This window comes from Papilio machaon, chromosome 7, assembly GCF_912999745.1.
Source record: "Papilio machaon chromosome 7, ilPapMach1.1, whole genome shotgun sequence".
Lineage (NCBI taxonomy): Eukaryota > Metazoa > Arthropoda > Insecta > Lepidoptera > Papilionidae > Papilio > Papilio machaon.
Window position 1 is genome coordinate 171,543 of NC_059992.1, and position 24,964 is coordinate 196,506.

The 24,964-nt window shown below is 42.8% G+C and overlaps 2 protein-coding genes across 10 annotated transcripts; both read left to right on the plus strand.

The window, feature by feature from the left end:
* Positions 1–253: 253 nt before the first annotated feature.
* On the plus strand, positions 254–19,273 carry LOC106707257 (reticulon-3). Of its 9 annotated transcripts, none has more exons than XM_045678715.1 (7): positions 254–1,237; positions 7,620–7,655; positions 16,786–16,993; positions 17,685–17,786; positions 18,184–18,290; positions 18,671–18,776; positions 19,026–19,273. In XM_045678715.1, the coding sequence occupies exons 1-7, from the start codon at positions 508–510 to the stop codon at positions 19,078–19,080; spliced, it is 1,344 nt and encodes a 447-aa protein (XP_045534671.1). In that variant the 5' UTR covers positions 254–507; the 3' UTR covers positions 19,081–19,273. The 9 variants fall into 9 exon arrangements, with proteins under 9 accessions (XP_045534671.1, XP_045534672.1, XP_045534678.1 ...); XM_045678717.1 differs by lacking the exon at positions 254–1,237 and adding an exon at positions 7,093–7,177; XM_045678718.1 differs by lacking the exon at positions 254–1,237 and adding an exon at positions 7,418–7,540.
* A 939-nt stretch (positions 19,274–20,212) lies between these two features.
* LOC106712689 (solute carrier family 52, riboflavin transporter, member 3-A) lies at positions 20,213–24,838 on the plus strand. Its single transcript, XM_045678728.1, has 6 exons — positions 20,213–20,427; positions 20,568–20,592; positions 20,864–20,916; positions 21,221–22,047; positions 22,477–23,566; positions 24,026–24,838. Exons 4-6 carry the CDS (start codon positions 21,962–21,964, stop codon positions 24,224–24,226), a joined length of 1,377 nt encoding a protein of 458 aa, XP_045534684.1. The 5' UTR covers positions 20,213–20,427; positions 20,568–20,592; positions 20,864–20,916; positions 21,221–21,961; the 3' UTR covers positions 24,227–24,838.
* Positions 24,839–24,964: the final 126 nt, after the last annotated feature.

Here is a 24,964-nt window from a genome sequence, read left to right on the forward strand (position 1 = left end):
ATCAAATAGTCACAAAATAACACACATATAGCCTGTCCATGGATAGAGGTCAGTGTCTTTGGTCAATAACTTTGTCTTTGCATCTTTGTATTGCATATGTCGGTAAAACAGTTCAAAACTATTCAGTCAATAATTTGATGAATTTGTTCAAATTTGGGTTTTTGCCACCTTATTATCAAGTTTTTCAGCGCAGTATTCGTATATTCGTACATTAACTTATTTTTTACGATTACTTCACCAGTATAATAACTATTTACATATTTTATTTAAATATCGGTGAAGTGCCGCCTTTGCTAAATTGGTGGGGCTGTTTTGCGATGAGTAATCCCGTTTCTCGTACAGAGTGACGTCGTGCAGCGGTAGCCGGCGCGCAGCTCGTAGACGTCAGTACGTCACGAGGAGGAGGCACGACAAGACCCCTCCGGCACACCCTATTCGCGATCCTACCGCGCCCTTTATCGATTGTCGTCTCTAGTCTCGACCACGACTTTATTTTCAAAATACAAAATGGAAACTACAGATCTCCTCGGAGATTTTGCCAGCGGCGACGCCGTACCGGCGGGCGAGGCACCTCCGCCTCAGGCTCTCAAACGCGACCAGGACTCCACTGACGACTTTGAACATCTAGAGCGCGAGGGTAAGCGAGATGAATTTGAATCACCGAGTCACCAGCACGGAACCGCGCGAGCTGCGACACAGAACTTCCTCGACATGGAGCGCGACGAGTTCGTGGACACGCCGCGCGCTCCGTCCGTCACTGACAAGCTCGCAGACCACATAGCCGACAAGTTTACAGACAGCGAGTCGGAGGCCGACACAGCAGGCGAGTCGCCGTTGCACCGCCCCGAACCATCGGTGCATGTGGACAGTGTGCCCACTCCTGAAGTTCCCAAGCAGGAGCTTCGAGCGCAGCCCGAACCCACGCCGCTGCAAGCTGCGACGCCGGCCGCTACTGCCGCTCCGCCGCCGACCCCAACACCTATCGTGCATTCGAGTACCTTGCCGCCGAAGCCTGTGGCACTGCCCGAAACTGACATTAAGGCTAAAGTTGAACCGGCTACACCAGCTGCTGAGCCCGTGCCCAAGGCCCCGTCACAGCCAGCCGCGCCCAAGGCCCCGTCACAGCCAGCCGCGCCCGTAACTGCAGCGCCTGTACCCGAAAGGAAGCCCGAGGCCGTGCGAGCACCGACTGCACACGTCATCGAGGCCGAGGTCATCTTTTGCCAGATGGGATTGGGTAAGCGTTTTACTTATGACTTTTTCTCAAATTTAATATTGTATTGAGTACAATACATCGATTATATTACGGAAAGGACATTTTAGGTGAATAAAATTCAGTCGATTGGCAAATATTGCGAAAATTTGCCCAAGTAACGGCGACCCTCCGCTGTCAATAGACCTGCACAAAAACCTATTGTCATCCTTATCATTCTACTTGAAGTAACAGAGATAACAATAGTATGTTTTTGTACAGGTGTGTCGTCAGTAGAAAGCCATGTTAAGAGCGGCCATACACGTTCTGCATTGTACAGTTTTTGAAGGTCGGCGTTGAGTGGCCTGCAACCTGCAATAGGAAAAATACAAAGTTGAGGTAGGGAGCGCAGCGCAGTTAGCGGTCACCGCTAAAATGCAGCCTGTGCAAATCGACCCCTGAAACTTTCGATCCGTGTTGCGCAATGCACGGTAAATGGCGAACTTGAGTTTGCCCTCTATTCACGTCGGCGGGCGTGACTTCACGTGGCGTGCGCTCGTTCTTTTGCAGCTAACACCCGCTGACACTAGCCGAGCCGAGCCCGCTCAAACGCTCTGCAGAGTGGAACTTTCGATCGACAATTATGCGACATTTAACTGACAATATGCAATACTTACACTCTTTCGGACATTCTTTTAGCGAGCATGAGTCACAAATTTGAAAAAGTGAGTCATAAATGGAATACCAAAATAGATATACAGAAAAATACATGAATTAATACTATAGAATAGATAGGCATAGTCGTGCGTTTGCATTTGCCACGGCTGAACCGCGGCGCGGCGGCGCGGGCGGGGGCGCAGACGGGGCTGCAAAGGTGGCGGAGCGGCAAGAGCGATGACCGGCGCGGCCGGCGAGGCGCGGCGCGGCGCGACGCGGTATCAACACAAAGACCTCGCTATCAATGCACTCGGGATACATTTTTGACACGCATCTCTCTGCTTAAATTCTATCGTTCGAGTCCTCGGACATGCTGGAAAAAAGAATGCCTCACAGGATTGATAATACTTCAGCATCAGAAGATGTAAATGTTTCAACATGTTGACACTTTCTACTTTCATGTGCTTCTTTTATCTCGGCGCAACGTCCGTCAGTCGGAGCCGGTGTTATCAATTTGCAGATGCGTCAGCTTTGCGCTCTTATCGCAGTTTGTACAAGGATCGTAAACAGGATAAGGAGTAAAACATTCTTGAAGTGCTTTGTTTATCATCGCAGTACACGAACATTCAGTTTTGTTGGTTTCTTCTTTTTGTAAAAGTACGAGAGATCCGCGGGGCGGCGGCTAATTTTAGCGAGTGGTGGCGCGTGGCAAGCGGCGAGCTTCACTCTAGTGCCGGCTCCCTCAGCGCGAGCTGATGTTTCACCGTGCTCTGGCCGCCTAGTGCATCCCGTCGCGCCGCCCGCTCCGGCCGAGGCGCGAGGTAACCGCCGCGCGCGGCCATACGCCTAAGAAAACTCAACGCGGTCAAAAGTGAGTACCATACCAGATCCGAGTGCACATACGCCATTCTCTGTTCTGTGTGTGACAGAAAGGAGCTTCGCGTCAAACAACACCCGGCCGCAATGAGCTATGACCTCATAATCCTATTAATAATGCGCCGTTTGTGTATTGACGTAAACATTGGTACCTTTCCGTGTATGATGTGATCGCATCTGTATTCTGCATATTCCAAAAAGTTTTAGCAGTACATCGGCAGCGTCTACTTATTTTCGCGGGGTCTTGCCACGCAGCGCCCCGCAGCGTAGCGCAGCAGCCACGATGTAAGTTTATTGCGGTAAAACGTTTAACTAACTGCCACCATTGAAAGCTATATATCTGTAAATAAACATGATATAAACACAGTCGCGTCACCTAACTGCCTGCTTCATCATCATCTGATCCCATTCATTTGAGGTCGTCTTCACTTCTTAAACATCGGTAAATAACTTCTAAAGTACCTGAAACTATTTGTTAGTATAGAGTAATATAAAATTACGTTAAATATCAAAATAATTTGGTAATTGTTATTCCTTTCATTATTTACATCCGAGGCGATGAGGCGAGACAACTCAATGGTCATGTGCCCGCAGGTTTATGAAAGGAAAGGAGATTTGTGAAATTACCCAATAGGCTTTGTTAAGTGCTGTATCTGGTGTTTGGACGATGGAGTTGGGCAAAATAAATAATTTTGTTTAAAATTTTTTGTTTTGATTATAGGCAGGCAAATTTTAGTGAAATGGTAAAGAATTTGTCGAGCAACAATAGTTTTCTTGCGGTCGTCAAGTTGAAAACGTTGAAAACAGTGATAAAGATCTCAAAAATATAATGTAATGTATCTAAAATAATCTATCTATAATGTAATGTAATGTAAATACAAAAATATAATATATTAATCTTAAAAATGATAATATCTAATTGTGGAGCACCAAGTTCAGCGGTGATCATCAAATAATATTTTTTTATTTTTTTTATTTAATAATTTAAGAGGCTTTGTCGCAATGCGACCATATCGCCCCATAAGCCTTCCAATAAATACACCTTACATCTAATTATTTACATTGTTTCTTAAACACATGTCGGTCAACTTAAACATCATCCTGGCCTCGTCAGAAGACGGGTCAGCCAGGATAGTGTTTATCTGACCGACATTATACCCGAACACCTTAAAATAATTACGTCTAAGCCGTTCGTTCCGAGCACACTCCAAAACAACATGGTGGATGTCTTCCACTACCCCATCAAATAATATAAACGAGGTTATGTCTACAGCTTCGTCCATATTTCTCATTCTTTCTTGCTGCAAATGCAATTTGATTTCACGTATAATTTCTATACTAGATAAAGTAATGTATCTACTATCGCGAGATCCACGGCCGTTACTCATTGTTATCTCTGTTTGTTTAAAGATAACAGAGAGGGGTGACTATATAGGGTATGTAGGTACTTGTACAGGACAAACTAACTATTGTCACAACAAGTAACGTTGCAATGACAATGGCAACAGATAATACAAGGGATAGTTTTATGTACAAAAATATGGGAAGGATCAATAATTCTAAAATATGTAATCCAATCGAATGACAAGTTTTTTTCAGTTTGCAGTAAAACAAAAATAATGATATTTTACTTGACAAAATCGGTAAACCCATTTAAGTTCCAGAAAGTCCGGTGAATTTAGACATTCAATGGTACAAAATTTCGCATAGAGTGAAACCTGTAAAGTCCCCATCGATCCTTTGTGACCTATGACCTTGAATAACTTTTAGGTTTCATATACATAAATGTAATGGTGGTCCTAATATTCGTACTAATTATTAGGTCTTATTCGACCGGACTGTGATCAGTCTTATGGACAATAATTACGACGCCGAAAAATGTTACTTTATCGAGCGCGGTATAACCTTGAGTCGTCGACAGAGTAATTTGCAGACTGTTCACATGTCGCAAGGTTTGGCCGACTCGACGCCTAACGTCCGCGTCGGCATCGATCGACCCGGATCCCGCTTCGATTTCGTATCGTTCGTGGATTTTCCAGAAAACTGAGACAGGGCGCGAGGTGCGGGGATGGTATCGATCTCGTCCCCCCGCCGCCCCCGCCCCCGCCCCCGCTCCCTCCGGCGCCCGTCTGCCGCGAGACAGCCGCCTGGTGGAATTGTCAAATGTAATACACCACCTTGTATGGTACTACAGCTTGCTCGCATGCGGCCGGGAAAGTTCTTTATTAACTCAATTATTCCATGAAAGCTGATCTGTACCTCAGTTTTTACAACAAATTAGGTTTGAGTAAGTGTTCGTGTTAGAAGCGTTATAACGAATAACTATAGGACTATAATTAGCTATCTTTTACTTCTATTTAGAGAAGATTTAACTGATTGTCTGATGTATCATCACACAGCCACAACTACTGGGCCAAGAGTGTTGCAAGTTTTGTATTGAGGTATCTGCTTTCGTCTATTATACGCAGGCGAACTTTAAGAAAGGATTTTATGAATAAATGTCTAAAGGTGGGGATGAAATTTTGTATGGAGGGGTGTTATTCCTTCAACAGAAATACTTGAAAATTTCCTTAACCACTCTTCGGAGTAAATAATATGTGTTTAAGGCTTTTTACAAAAATTATCGTAAAGAAAATATTGGAAATTTCATTTTTTAAACAAAGTGAACTGCATGATAAATGGACTGACACCCTGATATCTCACGCAATGGATAATCTTACTTCTTACTAATATTATAAACTAGCTTTTACCCGCGACTCCGTCCGCTTGGAATAAAAAATAGAAAACGGGGTAAAAATTATCCTATGTCCGTTTCCTGGTTCTAAGCTACCTGCCAACCAATTTTCAGTCAAATCGATTCAGCCGTTCTTGAGTTATAAGTGGTGTAACTAACACGACTTTCTTTTATATATATATACTAGCTTTTTCCCGCGACTCCGTCCGCGTGGAATAAAAAGAAAAAAAAAGAAAACGGGGTAAAAATTATCCTATGTCCTATTCCTGGTTCTAAGCTACCTGCACACCAATTTTCAGTCAAATCGATTCAGCCGTTCTTGAGTTATAAATGGTGTAACTAACACAACTTTCTTTTATATATATAGATAGATACAAAAGTTTACATGGAGGGATGGATGTTTGCTAGAAAGTATCTGGAACAGCTAAACGTATATCTTGATGACATTTGAAACATATGTTGTAGAACATAGTCTGGAAGAACACAGTTGTTTTTTTAATTCCGCGCGGAAGGTTTCTGGTTTAGTTTAAGGTATTTTTACATATTTACAAAAACAGTACATTTATATTCTTATTTTACAGCCGATTTTTGATAGTTATCCAAATTATATCAATATCTGTACAAAGGTTTAGGATTTAGAAATGCAAACGGGGACAAACTACACTAACTCACAGAGAAGAGTGACATGTACAATACGAGATGTTGTGCTGTTTGCGTGACGTCACGACAAGTGAAATGTACATCGCTTCATTACAAGTTCCCATTAAAAGGCGAGGAAGCGAGGCTGACTCATGGGAAACCCCGCCGCACCGCTGCTCCGCCTCTCCGCTGCCCCTCGGCAACATTGATGTTTTACCTAGTTGTGGTCTCGGTTGCATCGCCTTTGATACAATTATTTTAAACTAATTGTCACTAAAAAATAAAATACTGTACGGACAAATTGAGACCTTCTTTTTACGTTTTTAAGTCGTTTAAAAACTCGGTTAGCGTGACGTCGCCGTGCTCCGCTCACCGTGGCCCGCGCTATTTCTGTCTGTCGTCGCGTCGCCGTTCCACTACCCGCACTCCGCCGCGTCGCCACCCGCTACCCGCTACTCGCTGCACAAAAGTGCTGATTCAATACAAAGCGCGCTACGTGCTCTTCATAAATGTTTGATGTTTGTATGTAGCATAGTTCGCTAATCCAATGAAAAAGGGCCAATATATAAATTGACAAACTTTTCATGTGAGACCTTCAAAGTTTCAGTTTGTTATACCTTTTTTAATGCTTAAACGGATGTTTCTGAAATTTTGCGTAATTACTATGACATATTACTGTGGCTTTAGCGGTTCAAACCTCTTTCGATGGATGTTTGACTAATTCTACTTTTGAGCAGCGCAAATAGCCAGCGCTAGGACTAGGTTGAGTAAACACAACAGTACAGTACATCTCACTGGTCACAAAGCTACGACGTGATTATGACACATTTGTGGAGTGGCAAGGTCTCGGGCCCGCCGCCGGCGCCGCGGTGACTCACCAGCAGGCTGCAGCGCGCCCGCGGCCTCCCGCCCACGTGCCTGCAACTGCGATGCGAGCCTTTGCCGGCGCCCGGCTGACTCATGCGTCAGCGTCACGCCGCAGCATTACATAAAGACTACTAACCAAACAATGTGTGCACCGTCGTCGCGTCGCCGCTCGCCGAGACACACCAATACACTATCATGTATGCATGATAACCGTAAGTCATATTGTCGAAGGATCTGATCTTATTTCGGTGTCGGGTACAATTAAAGCTTTTCTCTTATTTTTTATCATACTAATCCTAGATATCTAACCGAGAATGCTGCCCGCACCCCGCACCCCGCGCTCTGGACAGCCCGTCGCGGGGCGGGGGAGGAGGAGATTGGGGGAGAGGGACGGGGAGCACGACGCATGCGCGCTGCGGGGGCGGGGGGCGGAGCGCGGGGCTGCGTCTAGGCCCAGTATCGACGCGACAGTCGGGCGCGGTGCTCGCACTTTAGCCGCCTTGGGCCGTGTATTATTACGTAAAGTGTCACAATGCCGGAGTCCGGGCCCTCTCTGTGCAGCGTCCTCGACCCTCGTGAGTGTCTCCTCGACTCCGCTAGGCCGCTTCGCTTCGTATCGCGACTAACCAGCTAACCCGCAGCCTTCTATTGCAGATGCTTGGTTCGACCCTCAAAGACTGCACCCAGAAGGTGAGTGGTGGTGGTGTCGGTGGTGGCGGGAGGAGACGCACGCGCCCTGCGACTGTCTCCGCCCCAGCCACCGCGACGACCTTGACTGACTCGTCGCCGCTTCTTGTACCACTAACCTGGCTTGTTCGTTAACGTTCGTCCGCCGCACGGTCCAAGACCGAGCAATAACGCAATCGTAAGTTGTAACACTAGTAAGTGGAGCAGCGGCGGCTGTCGCAGAACGGCGTCTACGGGAGGTGCGCTCATGTTGGCAGGTATGAAAACAAACGGTAGCTAGTATTTCACTGACGGCTCGCCCGTTCCGGAAGCTTAGCTCGGAGGCACCTGTCGACGAGGGCGGTCTGTGGCCGCAGCACGGGTACGGCGGGTGGCGGCGGGCCCGGCGCGGCGACGCGCGCAGTCAGCGTCGCTGCCAGGCTGGATTTAGATCGTGGCGCGCGCGCACCACCGTGGCGACGGCACACTGATCGCGCCGGCTGCCGCTGCCGCGTCACCTTGCCACTGCATCTCACTGATACTGTTAACCATACAAATATATACAAATTATAATCACTGTGTCATTGTTGGTTTAGAATACATTTTGAGGACTCGCGCTGTGATTTTGACGTATCTACATTCTTTGGTTTTTCTTTTGAAGCCGCCTTTTTGACGCAAAGATACCTCGATTAGTACACAAATTAACATCGTGTCCTTGCTCGCGATTAGATCCTCGGTAGAGCGCGGCCGCGGTGCGCTCATGACGGTCCACTAATTGACCCGGAAGGTTGGCGTGCTTTGTTTTGCCGCCTCACAAGAAATCGGAGCAGGCACTTTTTACTTGAAGGCAAACCGGCCGACGGCATTGTGTCGCTCACGTTACTCGCCACCAATCGTAGTCCTTCGGCCGTAGGTTCGGCACGAGTGAACGCTAAACGCCATTTGTGTCAGAGTCCCGTGTCCTACTGACCCAGATGAGACTCCAGTGCTAGTTGACAGCTCGTTCTGTCAGTGCAATAAGGTTTAGGTGGACATCTTGATATTCATCGGCGTCGTATCGTTATCTACCTTATCGCGTTTATCTTTAGTTGATTCCATACGTACATAATGACAATGTAAATGTAATCACATGCAACATTAACTATCTATTCATGATTCAGAATGACATACATTGCAAATTTACAATATTGTTCAATACAATGCTTCAAATGAAGTTGAAACAAGTCATTGTCACATGTCGGAGGTAATCAGTGGACAAGCACACCCTAGCGGTCGTTGTATACACTGAGTGAGTGGGGAGGTGAGGGGTGATGGGGGCGCAGTGTCATTAGAGCCGAACTGGTCGACATAAGACATTATTTCAACGCTCCACCAATGGTACATCTTTGTATGGATAAGTTACTGTAAAAGTTCCGACTACGGCTAATTCTAAAATTTACTTTAAAACCTAGGATTTATTAACCAAATATGGTGTCCAAATAAGTCCGACTAGCTATGTTTATTTCAAGAGTTTACCACCATTTTTTTAATAAATAAGTTCCTTCGTACACAAGGCAATGTAAATCTTCGAAACTTATATTGCATCCTTGCGTCGCGTCGCGAGTATCGCGTTGGTCGCGCTCAGTACACATAGCGTTGAAACGTCGACGCCAGTAGTGTATTCGGTCAGTACATGTAGTAACTACATGTCAACAGTATAGATTTGCTTCGATACCTTGAAAATGACGGAGACATTTTTGCGACGATCTTGACAAACAGGTTGCATGCGCTTGGTTTTGGCTATGAAACATCAGAACGTCAACGACGCGTGCCTATGTACAAAGCTCTTTCCTGCTTTTCAGAGTTTACCGGTAAATCTCTGGACTGACCGAAGTTCGCGCATTTACAGTGACATATAACAGCGTAACTTCATACGTCAAATCGAAAAAGACCCATCGTGATATGACATGGTGGGTCTTTTCTTAATGCTCTTTAAACTTTTACCATTTTTTTAATTATCCTTAGGAAAATATCACTCGATTTTTTTATAATAAAATAATAAATCGATTATTATTTATCTCGGAAAGATCAATAAGCTTTGAGTCTATAATAATAAGGAAGAGGGTCATTGGGAATAGGGCATTAGGGGGGCAAGACGTTAATGTGACAAACAGGTTTGTTTATCGGTCAGTTGATAAGCGAGGCGGCGACAATGGCGGTAGTATAACGTCGCAGGTGCACAACGGATCATTTGCATCGTTGCCTTCACTTTGTATGTTACCCTTGTCATGACCCTAGAGACCTTGATCTAGTCTCGATACAGTGTTAGTGGTTGTATGTAATGTTTTAGATAGTTTAGGGATGTCGATCGCGAGGAGGGAGATTGGAGAGCGTCTCTGCCTGCACTGCATGCGTGTTGGGGGGGGGGGGGGAAGCGTGTGCGACATCGCACATGCCGAGTGCCGACAGGAATAGAGTCGGCAGTCCGCACACGGCTCTCGGAATGTCGCCAGCCTCGTCTGACTAATGATTTAGGCAGCCACTGTGCTGCACAACAATACGCCACCTATTCTGAAATTTCTTATGACAGGAAGAAACTAAACATTCTCTCAGCCAGTAACTTGTCTTGGTCTACAGGAGCAAACCTAGGACTACTAGTAGTTTATAGTGAATTGTAATACCCGAGCTGTATTGTAGTCTATTGCTGCCTTGTCTTCTTAACCTACGTATTCTAGTGCCTAGGGGTGATAAAAGTTGACCAAATTGCAAATCTTGATAAAATTGACGACGTATAGACTAAATTAATCAAAAAGAGAAATATAAGAACTCTGTCTAAACTGTTTTAGTCTTATAAAGATTTAGTCGCAGATTTTTTTTAAACAGACATGTTTGTATCATCGATGTAACTCTCAGAGCCTAACCATTAAATAAACTGTATTAATACAAAAAAAAAAATACTATTAGACACTGTTAAGTTAAACACGTTTTTAACCCATTGATCGACGCAGATTGATATAATCGAGGGCAAAGTTAACCACGCTTTACCATAAATATGCATAACCTCAATGCTTTCGGTATAAGAACTTCATTATTTACTGGTAAAGATCGCATTTTGCAAACCTTCGCATGATAATGCTTCAATAACCATGATCTCTCAAAATACATTTTAACTTTAACATTACCAATAGACATTACCAGAAATCTTGAATAATGAATTATGAATATTATTCCGGCTTCCGAAATTGACAAATAAATAACCAAGTACCGGAAGTAATTTTGGATGTATATATATATTTATAGTGTCTATTTAAGGATGATTAGTTTGATAACTGACGTCTATGAAGTATCGAATTAATTTTGTATGAGGATTAATGCTGTACTTAATGTAATATTCTAATTCAAAAACAAGAATCACAAAATTTTCGATTGTTGTTCAGTTCAACAGTTGTTCTCATAGACCAATCGAATTTTGAAAATATTCAAAATTAATTTTACTCAACCCATTTCTAGCGAATTGTCAAACTAATCATTCTTAAATCTTACTAATATTATAAATGCGAATGTTTCGATGGATGGATGGATATGTGTTTGAAGGTATCTCCAGAACGACTCAACGGATTTCTATGAAATTTGGCATAGGTGTAGAATATAGTCTGGAAGAACACATAGGCTACTTATTTCGTTTTTTTAATTCCGCGCGGACGTACTCGACCCCATATAAAACCCCATTGACGTTCATAATACCAGACTGCGGTGGTTAAAGGTTTAACTAAACAGTGTCTGTGTATTTTTTGGGATAATACAGTAAAAAAGGAAATTATCTGCATGTGAAACGTGTCAATAAAATTTCTTTCTAAGTCTAAGGCAAGTGACAACACTTGCCTCGTCATTGTGTCGGTCGGCAACGAGACGCCGACGGGAGTGGAGACGCGGGCGGGGACGGGGGCGCTGTGGGGTAGGTCGGGGTGCGCACCAGTCTCTGCGCCCATCTCAATTTACGTAATACACAAATATATTATGTTTATGGTGCTTCCCTTAAAATCAATATAGGTATAGGGAGCAACTTTTTATAGTAACAATAATTTCGGAATCAAAAACAGTTATTTTAATGCGCAGATTTCACACAACTAAATGATACACTTTGTTGTTACTTCAGTTTTATCTCCGACATTAACTATAACGATTTTGTTGACTGCCCTCAAAGGTCTCGTTATCAACATTAATAGGGTTGCCGTACAGTTGTGCAGCCAGTGCCCACGCGGGCTACATGGGGCAGGGCTCGAGCCGAGTTATAGAGAAAGCGTTTTCTCTTCCACTTCATAACAACTGAATCACGTTGCATGCATTTATAAAGTGCATCGTCTTCCAGGCAGAAAAAAAAAATCATTAAGAAAAGAAATCACAATGTCGGCGTCGGCGCAGCCTACAGCTGACGAAAATAACTCCTGCCAGACTATTTTGGCAGAGGCGCGTAAGTGACTAGTGAGCGTCGGGTCTCGTCGGCAGGCGCTCGCGTGTGTGCGCTCGCCCCTACACGGTTGTCGCACTTTCTTTTGCGAAAGTTAAGCTTAGGCGACAGGAAGCAAAATAATTGTAATTTTGGAGTTTTAATTTGTTCTCAATAATTTGAATAGAGGCCAAGAGGCACTTTAGGTCGCTGCGCCAGCGTAGTAAGTAAGTAATATTTTAAATTAAAAATAAAATGAGTGCAAAGACTCAGCTTTTCAAGTGCTCGTAGCATTATAAATGCTGCAACGTGAAGCTGAGGTAAAGAGGGAGAGCTAAGAGCAGTCGGAGCAGAGTCATCGCATACTGCTGGCTGTTGAAAAATACAACTTTTTAACTGTTCGAATTGTAATGTCTTAGAAATTCTTGGGAAGAAAGTAAATTTTTGGGCCAAACTTGCCTTTTGGCTGAAAGGTGTGAAAAAAATAGTAACCTTAAAAATATATGTATTCAAGGTCAAAAACTTGAATATTTTTTCCCAAATTCGGGATCGATGGAAAATTCACACATAATGTCGTTCTGAACATTCATACCAATTTTCAGGTCTTTAGGAAACTGTAGCTTTACTTTTAATAATTGTTCTTATTTGACCGCACTAATAAACAATTCAATAAACATTCCAAAATGTTTATTTAGTTATAAAAATAATATAATATTATGTTGGTGACTTGCTGAAATAGAGATATATTCCTGGATACATACATTAGATAGAATAGATACATTCCTGGGTGAAGTACTGGGCCATATAAATAGCTCACATTTGACACTTAATCAATATCAAACAACGTAACTTTGTAACGGCGGACATAAAACATTATTAATATTTTTGAAGTTGGACAGCACAATTGCTTACCTGTTTACAAATTTCGATTATACAATATTTATTGTAATGATGTCAATCGAACGTCGTTACAATATTGAGTCAGTGAACTCTTTTTAGCCGACTTCAAAAAGAAGGAGGTTATCAATTCGACTGTATTTTTTTTTTTATGTGTTTTACCGCGAAACTCCGCCCCTGGTGGTCCGATTTTGATGAAAAATATTTTAATCGAAAGGAAGTGCTTGCAGGTGGGTCCCATTTTTTTTTTTTTTTAAATAACTAGAAGACTAGTAGATTTTGAATATAGCTCCAAAATTTGTTGCGAAAATTAGGGACATTTTTGCTTTCAGCGTTTACGTAGGCTAATCTATAAGACCTACATAAAAATGATGTATGGCGAATTGTAGCTCTTTAAATATCCTAAATAAAAGTCCGCGATAGCATATATCTATCTTTTATAGTTTTCTCACAATAACCATTTTTTTCTTCAGAAACATCAATTAAATTCATGCCATATTTCCGACGCTATTATTCGAGTTCAGTATTAACCCTTATGCAAATAAACATGTTCATTATCAAGAGAATTTAATGTAGATTATATTTGCAATTGAAACTATATCATTCTGTCTAATAGTTTAGGAGATATCGTAAGAATAAAATTACGCGGAAACGAAAAATGCTACATCGCGTTACAATGAATAGCACAAATTTGCTTTCTGGGCTTACGTAGGTCAAACTATATGACTTACATAAAAATGATGTATGGAGTAATTATAGATCCTTAAATTTGCTAAATAAAAGTCTTCGGTGGCATATATCTATCATCTATGGATGTCTCACAAAAACCATGTTATTGTGAACAAACTTCGATTAAAACGCACACGAAAAACAGCGTCGTAAGCTTACGGCGCTATTATATTATATTCGATATGAATCCTTATCCAAATAAATATGTTTGATGGCTAGAGCATTAAATGCAGATTACGTTAGCCTTTAAACTATGTAATTCTGATCAATAGTTTGGGAGATATTAAATAATTAAAAACTACGCGCATTCGAAAAATGCTAGTGCGGCGCGCGGCTGGACAAAATTAAAGGCACGCTACGATGTATTAGTTCGGTAATTTTCAATTTGTATACCGATTTCGATAATTATTTCATTGTTTAAAGGATAAGTGGTTATCTGCTGCATTCTAAATTAGTTTTTGAATTGAAGTACACACATATCAAATAGGAAAGTCCTTTTCTTTATTTGTCTTATTTATGTCTTTATATGTATTAAGGAAATTTGTAATTGAACTTCAAATTCACTAAAAATTGTGAAATAAAACAAAAATTTTAAGAAAAAAAAATAGCCGACTTCAAAAAAAAAACAATCTCAAACAAAATGCACTCAAAAGTAACCTAAAAAAAACAATTTCAAACAAAATGCACTCAAAAGTAACCTAAAAAAACCAATTGCAAACAAAATGCACTCAAAAGTAACATAAAAAAAAATTTCAAACAAAATGCACTAAAAAGAAACAAAATAATGTCATGAAAACTCTCAAAACTCTAGTAGTTAGTAGTAGGGGCTCAGTTTTCCGCAACTCCACGACAAGCGCGTATTTTGCGTGTCTCTAAACTCTAAAGAAAGTTCTCTTCTTTCTTGTAACATGTCTATATTGTATAATTATTGTTATTTTGGAGTCGGTATCGGCCTAAGTAGGGACATAAACTTAAGTATGTCTAATACATCTCAAATATAAAATGTCACCTATTTACTTCGGCCGACACCGACTGCGAAATAACAATAATTATACAATATAGACATGTTACAAGAAAGAAGAGAACTTTCTTTAGAGTTTAGAGACACGCAAAATACGCGCTTGTCGTGGAGTTGCGGAAAACTGGACCCTACTACTAACTACTAGAGTTTTGAGAGTTTTCATGACATTATTTTGTTTCTTTTTAGTGCATTTTGTTTGAAATTTTTTTTATGTTACTTTTGAGTGCATTTTGTTTGAAATTGTTTTTTTTAGGTTACTTTTGAGTGCATTTTGTTTGAGATTGTTTTTTTTTTAAGTCGGCTATTTTTTTTACATTATAAACTATGGATGTTACAAAAGAATCAATAATGTTAAATTTACCACCTAAAATAGTTTACTTAACTTTCAATATGCACCTAGATCAAAACATACTCTTGTTGTTGTTACAATAACATGTAGATAAATAATTGATACTAAAAGTGTACACAATAAGAAGTGACTGATAACTAGGTTAGTTAGTTAGTTAGGTAGATGTCAACTTCTATAAATAAGTCTTTAATTGTGTTGACCTTGACTCTCGCTGACGTGACGTATGGCAGCCGCCCTCGGGATACGGTTTGATATCGATGTTTTCGGGTCAGAGTAGGTGGTGTTAAGGAAGGCGAGGCAAAGACGTTGTTTTTTAGGAGTCAAGTTTTAACAAGTCCATGGTCGTCTTTTCATTCTTTTCACCGCCAATGGTCGTACCTAGATTTATTGAAAGGTGGCAGCCCTAGGCTGACGTTAGCCTATTGACATGACGCTGGGTTCCACGTAGAGCGGCACGCGGCCAGTCCGAACGAAAGCCGGCCGCGTGGCCACCGCGCGCGCGGGGCTTGCGAGCCGGGGCGGGGAGCGACGATGGCGCTCTGCCGCTCACTCCGCTGCAATGGCGCGTCCCAGGCAGTCGCCGCGTCATGCCGCGCAGTACACCGATTTGCCCCCTCGCGGACCAGGTACACGAACAAAAGTTTCGCTAAAACGTAGCTTTTTACTATTCATATTTACAGCCACTGGAGTTGTTTGGTTCATTTTCGTCCCAAAAACTTAATTCAGAAAAGTGTAACTTTAGTGCGACTTTGATGATTGACAGTTGTTGACGTGTTATCTAGTGAGAGTGAAGAGCGCGGTGCCCGAAGCCCGAAGGCAAGTGGAGGCTTGCGGTGCGGGGCCAGCTGGCGCACATCGGGTGACGCGGCAACAGGAGCCTCGAGCCTTGCAGCTCACGTGGTTGCGCCATCTCGTGTGCTCTCATTATTCTTCTGTGTGAAAATTGTATTTGTTGTGTAACACCGGAAACCTCGACGCCCGTTTCTTTCCATTAATAACGATAAACAGAAAGCGTCCCGGTCACAACTGTCAGATATTAATGATTCATCGAAACAGGTTAAAGTTACGTATCGGATTCGAACTGCGCACCCGACATATGTTTTAATAGGTGACGTCATGGAAATACGCTGTAAGCTCTACTTTAATGAAGTATTGATTTCGAACTAGTTTAAAAACTGCGAATTATTTATAAAGTAATTACGGTCAAGCTTTGCATTTAGTTCGGGTAATTAGCGTTGTTATAAAATGCAAACACAGCTCAAATTCACGTCGCGTTGGCGGATATTTTTTTTTGTTTTTATGACATGAAAACAGTTGAGACAGCGTTAGCGAACACTATGCCTGTTGACAAAGTGCGTGGGGATGGGAATTCCCACAAATTGCCAGAGATTTAAAACATAATAAAATTAGTCCATCACATGTGCTGTATGCGCCGGCCGCAGCGAGCTGGAGCGCCATTCCGAGCACTGCCCAAATGTGGTATCGTTTTCTTCGTCTCAATTTTGTTCTCATGATTTTGTTACAATTACGATCACAGTCGCACGCACACGGTCTGTGAACACATCACCGCAACCACATCCGAACTTCTGCCATGTTTAGAATTTCTTAATCGATCTCGTCATTAATATCTATATATCGAACTGTGTCTTGAATATAAATTGTGAGATAAAGGTAGTGGTGCAGCAAGCAGTATATGAGCGCAAGAGGTGATTGGTGGGTTACGTGTCCGCAGTGGAGGCGCTGATCTACTGGCGGTGCGCGGCGCGTTCGGGTGCCGCGCTGGGCGGTGGGCTTGCGCTGCTGGTGGCGCTGGCCAGCTGCTCCGTGGTGTCTGTGCTGGCGTACGCCGCGCTCCTGGCACTCGCCGCAGCCCTCTCCCTGCGCATCTACCGCAACGTGCTGCAGGCCGTGCAGAAGACCAACGACGGTCACCCCTTCAAGTGAGTTCCGACCATCTGTGCCATATCATGCATAGGAGAGAGCCGACCCCGAGCGTATAATTTTATTATACCTAGGGAATCCAAGGTATTTGCCAAAACTGAATGCAAACTTCTTAGGCGCAGAAAGACATTTAAAACGAGACACGATGGCTACGTTAATTTCTCTTTTATCTAACGAGTTGGATATTTTTTTATAGTATAAGGTGGCAAGCGAATATCTAAATTCGCCAAAATAGTGGAGCGACCGCTGCCCATATATGTACTTCTGCATGTGTAGCCTATCTTTAATCGACAAAATTGTGGCATTATTCGTAATTTTATTGACATCTGTCACCGAAGCTCGAACTGGGGGCATTAGAATGTATGAGGTGTAGGATGTCGCCGCCCGCGCGCTACGCGCCTCGCCTCGCCTCGCACGCAGGTCGTCGAACCGTCACCATTGCCCCCCACCCCCCACCCTGCTCCCCGGGCATCACCTAACGAAGCCTTCGACGCTATATAGACCATAAATTTAAACGAGTCGCGGACGCAGACAAAAATTATTTAATGCATAATATAATGAATACAAATTCTTATGCTTTGTTTCAAAAGAATTGTTTGGGTATGTTAGCTAACCAAATTAATTGTTGTATTATAAGATGTATCGTACGGGCTATTTATTTAATGCACGTTGTGGGCGCGTCGGTTGCAGGTGGCTGCTGGAGAAGGACATCAGCCTACCGGCGGAGCGCGCGCAGGAGCTGGCCGCCGCCGGTACTGCGCATCTCAACGCCGCTGTGCACGAACTGCGCAGGTACACCACGCGCACTTACAACAACAATTATACTTTGATTAGCTCAAGTGAAAATGATTAATGCATGTGCTTACACCTTAGGATAACCGTTAGGGTGTATGATAATCGATCAATGAGTTAGTCAAATAAAAAGTGTTGGTAACTATGCACTATGGCTATGGCACACAACAGTCCGCCTTTAATAAAGTGTGAAGAAGTCTATTGTAAAAACAGTTATCTACCAGCACATTTTGCAGTCCAGCGATCAAATTCGAAATATTTATAAATGCACTGGAATGTCTGATTAAATTTTTCCAGTTGTAAGGTAGCGTTGTATTCGCCCACTGGACTGGAATAATGTTAAAATGGGCATTAGCGCTAGCACAGGCCGCCGTTGACTTAGAGTTGTGCATTGCAGACTATTCCTGGTTGAGGACCTGGTGGACTCGCTCAAGTTCGGAGTGCTGCTCTGGTGCCTCACCTACGTCGGCGCCTGCTTCAACGGCATCACGCTCGTCATACTCGGTCAGTGCTCGCCTGCCTCATCTCCATACACCACTCTCATTGTTACATCTCATTGGTACATTGTTTTGTAAGATAATCATCATCAACCTGCCCTATGTACTACTCTTCCATACATCTCTATCAGCCGTCATATATGAATTTACCCCCTTCTTACGCATATCCTCTTTCACACAATCCATCCATACTTTCTTTGGTCTCTTCTTTCCTCTACCTTTGTAGCCATCCACATTCAATCTCATTACTTTTTTGTTTATTTGAACATCATCTCTCCGTATAACATGTCCAAATCACGCTAACCTTCTGCTCCTAAATTTCTCGATAACTGTAAGATAATGTAGTAAGTAAAGACAATGTAGATGTGGTTGTACGTCGTGTTTCAGGATGGATAGCACTCTTCACGCTGCCGAAGGCGTACGAGATGAACAAGGCGCAGGTGGACGCCAACCTCGAGCTGGCGCGCGCCAAGATCAATGAGATCTCTGCCAAGTGAGTGTCCTCCTCCTGCTGCTGCTGCCAGCGCCTCATCGCCACATCTACACAACATCTACACAACATCTCCATTACTCGGACCATTTTCATTCATCTTTCTTTCCGAACTTTATTATAAATTTGTTAAGTGACCGTCCCATGAAAGTGACGCATTAGTTGTACAAGTGGAAAGGTGTTAAGTAAATGTATGAACATGTTAGGGATTTTAAAATACATTAAAATGACGTCTTTTTATGTTGAATGCAGAGTGCGCGCGGCCGTGCCGCTGGGCAGGAAGGCGGACACGGACAAGGACAAGTAAGCTGTGCGCGGTCCCTGCGGCGCGGCCCGAGCGGCGCGGAGCTGGCCGAGCGCGCTGGAGTACTTTCCCTGTTTGTTATATTTATTATGTACTATTAAAGATACCTTACGTGTAAAGCTTTATGAGATGAGTCATGCGGAGATTATTGTATTTGCTTTTTGAAATTTTAAATTAAAATAACTATCGAACCGATTATGAATGTTTTCTTTACCTTTACCACTTTACCATTAAGTGTATTGTTTTTGTAAATAGTTTCCGTAGCAAGATTAAAACTGTAAGGACTTATTTTTTATAAAGTACGTACGTACGAGAAGGGAATAATCGTGTTGTACTAATGTCAGTAAATTGACCAGTTGTCTGACAGATCAGTGCATGTCAGCATTTATTGAATGTGTCAAACTGAAAGCGCAATAGAAACATTTTCCATCACTTGATATGTTGATATTTGTGCTGCTGCAATATTGCTGCGGCGGAAGACAGATTGACAACAATATGTCAACAAGTTACAAATATGATGTGATTTCTTAAATTAAGACAGGTTGTTGAAATTTGGTGACGGAGCTTTGTGAAGAATCATGAAAATGATAAAGTCGAATTGAAATCATCATGAAAATTCAAAAAATCCAAATTCAAATTCTTTCGAAATTGTCCACAGTACATAAATTAAAATTCCTCCATCGATTGTAATGGCCTGACCCTGTGCGCATATGCGAAACTAAATTATGATAGCTCACTAGCGTCCTCCTGTCACTGACAAAAAAGTGTCACAGGGACCTTTTAGAACTGTAGATGTCATGTCATTTTTTACTTTTGAGCAATTTTCTATGCCCATGTCTGTTCTATCCATTTTCTGGCAGAACCAATTGCGATAGCAGCGCATATCTCGTCGGGCCAGATATATTATATCTCTCCTTCTAAATTAGAAGAATTTCCAAAATAAAAAATGGCAGCATTTACCCATACAGTTGTCACTCTCTCATTGGTCAAAATGTAACGCTGTCAAGATGACATTGTTCGATCTGTCACTTCATCAGTTACTGCCAGTGTCAGTATGACATTGACATGTAGATAATACATTCACATCACGATCACGTCACACACGGACATTGTTCCACATGTGATGGTGGATTTATTTAATTTCCCTGGGAGTTGGACGAAAGTTTAATTATGTAATTAATTTGAACGAAAAACAACAATACGTTTTTCAGTGGTACATTTAACCATATGATGATTTTAATATATAGTTATTTAAATAGATACTTGTTTTTAATGCAGTGACCAAAGTTCATTACGTACTTGAATTTTGAAAATTAATTAGTACAAAAAGTCTCCAAGTTGGTGAGACAGGTATGGAATGTGTAACTTTTTCAAAGTTATACTTTTTTGATTAATTTATACATTTTTAATCTTTAGCCAATATTTTAAAGGATGATTTAAAAGCGACTTTAACTTTTCATTTATTTCGTCATCTTGTTTTCTTTTTTCAGTTCCCGATATGGTTGAAATGGCAAGGTCAGTTTTATTTTTACAATATTTAATTAATTATTATATAAACCTCCACCACAACAATGATACACTTATGATCTAATATTAAATGTTGCACTAAAATGGAAGTCACAAGCACACACCTCTATCCCATACTAGCCCGAGTTGCCTGGGGCACCGGTCGCTACTTGTTTGGCTTGTAGATCTTTTTCGTTTATTTATAAAAACGCTTTGTGACCTACATTTATTCATAATGTCCGCACAATACTTGGGGTGTACAGTGTTGTAATTTTTTCAGATCACTCAATTGACTGCCAGTTATTGTGGAGTCTATGCACCATATACCTCTAGGTAGTTATTAATTTAAAATTTTACGTACCAATTTTGTATTCATATTAATTACTTTAGCTTAGCTTTTGCTTAATTGTAATTGATGAAAACTATGTAAAATGCTAAATTGTGTTAGTTAGGACATGACACAATTTTGTTGATGAATTGTAAAAGCTGAGGTGGTTTATAATGGATGCATAATAAATCTAAAATTTTCCATAGCAAACATAACTAACAAAAACATTTATAGTGTGATATACTAATGTGGTCTAAACCTAAAGTAACATATTATTTTATCATTTATATCTCAGTATATCTATGATAGAACTCTGCAATAACAACACCAGGTCACACCGGGGGTCAAATGAACATGGGAACCTTTTTATATGAAAAAGCTTGTAAAACTGACATTAACAACGGACATCCTCAAAAAGCTGAGTGTGCATTCATTATTTTAAAAAATCTGTGTGCTCGGAACATCTTAGTAAAGATTCATCATAATATGTTCAGGAATGCAATAAGCAAATAAAAAAAACAGTGACTTGTTAAAGATAAAAGCGGAGTTAAGCAAATAAATTGTTAACTTTTTTTTTATGAAAGTACATAAGAACTCACACCTACAGTTCATATATCAATATTCATGTCTATTAACTTTGATACATTCCAGTTTGTAAGAAATTAAATGGAGATAACAAAACATATTACACTAGTAATTAGTCAGGTGTGTGCCGACACCGACACACACACAGTCATGGTGTTGACTTAACCTACATATGTTCACTTGTTCTTATTAAATTTTATATATAAATAGTAGTTGCTTCATATCTAAGTAGAGTGAATAGATTAAAATTATAGTAAGACTCTCACAAACATTGTTATCTGTCACCTTAATGGTGGTAGCGTCCCTGGCTTGGTTGGCATCCATGGTTATTATTACTGCAGTGTGTTCGCAACAATCCCTGAGCACACCAGTGTGACAGTGAACACTGCTTGTAGACAATTTTACCTTGAAAAATAACTATTTATTCTTGTGTGATCAGATATAAAAGTAATAAAGTAAGGTTTGATGGTAACTCTGTGTGGTAGTGCCGGTGGTAGGGGCGAGGCTGAGGCGGAGGCGCTGGGGCGCGCCGTATGTCTGGCGATCGACAGGTTGCACTCTCACCATCATTATTGCCTCACTAAACTTAACTTGGTCCTTGGTTTTTAACCACATTCTATAGTATTTCTTGCAAATGTTTTTTCCAACCGACTGGTGGAAGCACAGTTTATACAATTCAAGACAAAATCGTCATTTCCTTTACTTGCGCGTCAATAATGACTGACACAACAAACAGGACACGGGTTTTCCTACCGGCAACAAACGTGACGAGTTTCAAGGAAATGACGTAAAACAACAGCTAGTATTAAAGTTCATAAATTGATTTATGTTAAGAGTGACGGCCGCGCATCAGTTATTGAATCAATTGAGCATCTGTGTTCTCCACTTTACTATGATTAACTAACGCATTCCGTCGATTAAAGCGGCGTGCTGAGTACAAATTGTTGCGGAATTTTCATCATATCTTCGTCCGGTTTCAGGATAACCGAAGAGAAAGAGCGCGTTCCGTGTCTGAGCGAAGGCGAGGCGGGGGGCGGTGGGATGGTGACCCGGCGGCGTTGCGTGGCGCTGGACGCGCTGCTCGCGTGCTGGGGTCTGGGCGCCTGGCTCGGCGTCAACGGGCTGTACGTGCAGCTGCCGTTGCTCGTGCAGGCGCTGCCGGAGGGTTGGTCGCTACCCTCTGCCATGGCGCTCGCGGTGCAGCTGGCCAACGTGGGTCTGCTGGCGTACGCGGCGCTGCGCCGCCTCCTGCCGCGCGCGCCCGACGCGGCCTACATATACGGCCTCCTCACTATCGGCACCCTCGCACTCCTCCTCAACTCGTTCCTGTACACCGCCACGACGCCGGTCGCCGGCGCCGACCGCTCCGTCGCCTTCCTTACGCTCACGTTCTTCGCGGCGCTGGTCGGCTGCACCAGCTCCGTTCTATTCTACCCGTACCTGCGGCACTTTCGGGAGGTCTACCTCGCGACGTACCTGGCCGGCGAGGGGCTGAGCGGCTTCATACCGAGCATCCTCGCGCTGGTGCAGGGCGTGGGCGGCGAGCCGGAGTGCGTGCCGGGCCCGGACGCGGAGACGCTGGTGCCCGTGCACCCTCCGGCACGGTTCGACACCTCGGCCTTCCTGCTGATGCTCGCCGGGCTATCGGCCCTGAGTCTCGTCAGCTTCGTCGGCCTGCACAACCTGAGGGCGTTCGATTCGGAGCGCGTGCCGCGGGCGGCGGTCGCCAAGGAGGAGGAGGCGGAGGCGCCGCGGGGCTCGCGGACGCTGTGGGCCGCCGTGATGTCGCTCACGTTGCTGCTCAACGCGCTCTCGAACGGCGTGCTGCCCTCGGTGCAGTCGTACTCGTGCATGCCGTACGGAGTGCGCGCGTACCATCTGGCGACGTCGCTGGCCGCGATGGCCAACCCGGCGGCGTGCCTGGCGGGCGTGTGGCTGCGGCCGGCGAGTGCGCGGATGTTGGCAGCGCTGCTGGCGGTCGCCGCGGTGCCGCTGGCGTACCTGCTGGCCGCGGCGCTGCTCAGCCCCGCACCGCCGCTGCACCGCCATCCGGTGGGCGAGGTCTTGATCGTAAGTTTTATCACTTTTCATTTGTACAATAAACACTGGCTACATTTATCATTGTTTCAAAACCAAAATCTCTGTATTAAACATTCATCCCTCTCATTATGTTTAGTAAAACAGAGCTAACATTATATTTTAAACGGGGTTCTTGGTATCAGAAACCAACGATTAAAGTCGAATACATATTATAATCGAATATATATTTAAACTTCGTCTTTGCTGAATTAAAAAAAGGGTGCAATGTATCTCATGCGTTCTACATCTATATGTCAATGAGAACTGTTGCGTAGTTTTCGAGTAAATATGTAAATCAAACTTATCCCACGGGAATGGTACACATTCAATGTACTGACTGAACGACTGAATGTCGTTCTCGGGATACCTTCTAACAAAGATCCATCCATCCATCCAGTCATCCAAAGAGACGTGAGTGTGGCAGATGTAGGAAGTGTAAGCGTGGTGCAGGTGGTGTCGTGGGTGTGGGCGGCGGCGAGCGTGTCGTACGCGCGGCTGTGGGTGTGCGCGTGGGCAAGGCGCGGGGGCGCACGCGGCATGCGGCTGTGCGGCGCCGCCACACAGCTCGGCTCCGCGCTCGGCTCGCTGCTGCTGTTCCTGCTGGTCACCCGCACCGCGCTGTTCACGCAGCCCGCGCCCTGCCCCAACTGACCGCTGCTGAACTCAACTGGAGCCCAGTGCAAGTCCTCCTCGTCTCTTATCCGAGTACTTAAAACTTTAATCGGTGCGAACTCGACCCTTTCTGTTCCGTATACTTTTTCGCCCTGTATTAGGTAGTGTTTCTACGTGTTGTTACAACATTGTAAGTGTGCACTGCGGCTGTGGGAGATGTGCTAATATTTTAGAAAACAATGTATAGCAGTTCCTTGTAATGAAATATACAGGTTGATTCTTAATTGACGAATCAAAAGCACTGTACAGTTAGAGGACCTCAATAGTTCTAATCTTGTTTCATTTTTTGTATAAAAATCGTAAAAATCACATTTTAGACTGAAATTTGTCCGTATCTTCATTTTATTGTGATGTGTTTTTTTTCTTGAATAAGCCTAATATTTTTGGGCTTTCGTATCTTTTTAACCTTTTTTAGATTTTTCACATAAGAAAAAACAATTGTTTTTTTTTATTATTATTTTTACACTAACTTTTCTTTGTACGAGTTGCTCTCAACTATTTCAATACGTTTTTATTTACATAAAAAACAAGACGAATTTTAAAGCTCTAGAAAGACGTTACATTTCGACAAAATGTTAAATAATTTTAGTTTTTTCGTGTGTGATTTAATCTAAAAAAGGGTACTAAAGTCCAATCTATAGGCGTGTAAAAAAAAAATTATTATTAAAATATTGTCGGGCAAATTTCATACGAAAATCTGATTATTATGATTTTTTT

Coding starts and splice junctions, on each gene's coding strand:
- LOC106707257 (XM_045678715.1), top strand. CDS start 508: ATGGAAACTACAGATCTCCTCGGAGATTTTGCCAGCGGCGACGCCGTA. Junction 1,238..7,619: donor CTTTTGCCAGATGGGATTGG/GTAAGCGTTTTA, acceptor CTTCTATTGCAG/ATGCTTGGTTCGACCCTCAA. Junction 18,777..19,025: donor ATCAATGAGATCTCTGCCAA/GTGAGTGTCCTC, acceptor TGTTGAATGCAG/AGTGCGCGCGGCCGTGCCGC.
- LOC106712689 (XM_045678728.1), top strand. CDS start 21,962: ATGGTAACTCTGTGTGGTAGTGCCGGTGGTAGGGGCGAGGCTGAGGCG. Junction 22,048..22,476: donor GTATGTCTGGCGATCGACAG/GTTGCACTCTCA, acceptor GTCCGGTTTCAG/GATAACCGAAGAGAAAGAGC. Junction 23,567..24,025: donor CGGTGGGCGAGGTCTTGATC/GTAAGTTTTATC, acceptor AGCGTGGTGCAG/GTGGTGTCGTGGGTGTGGGC.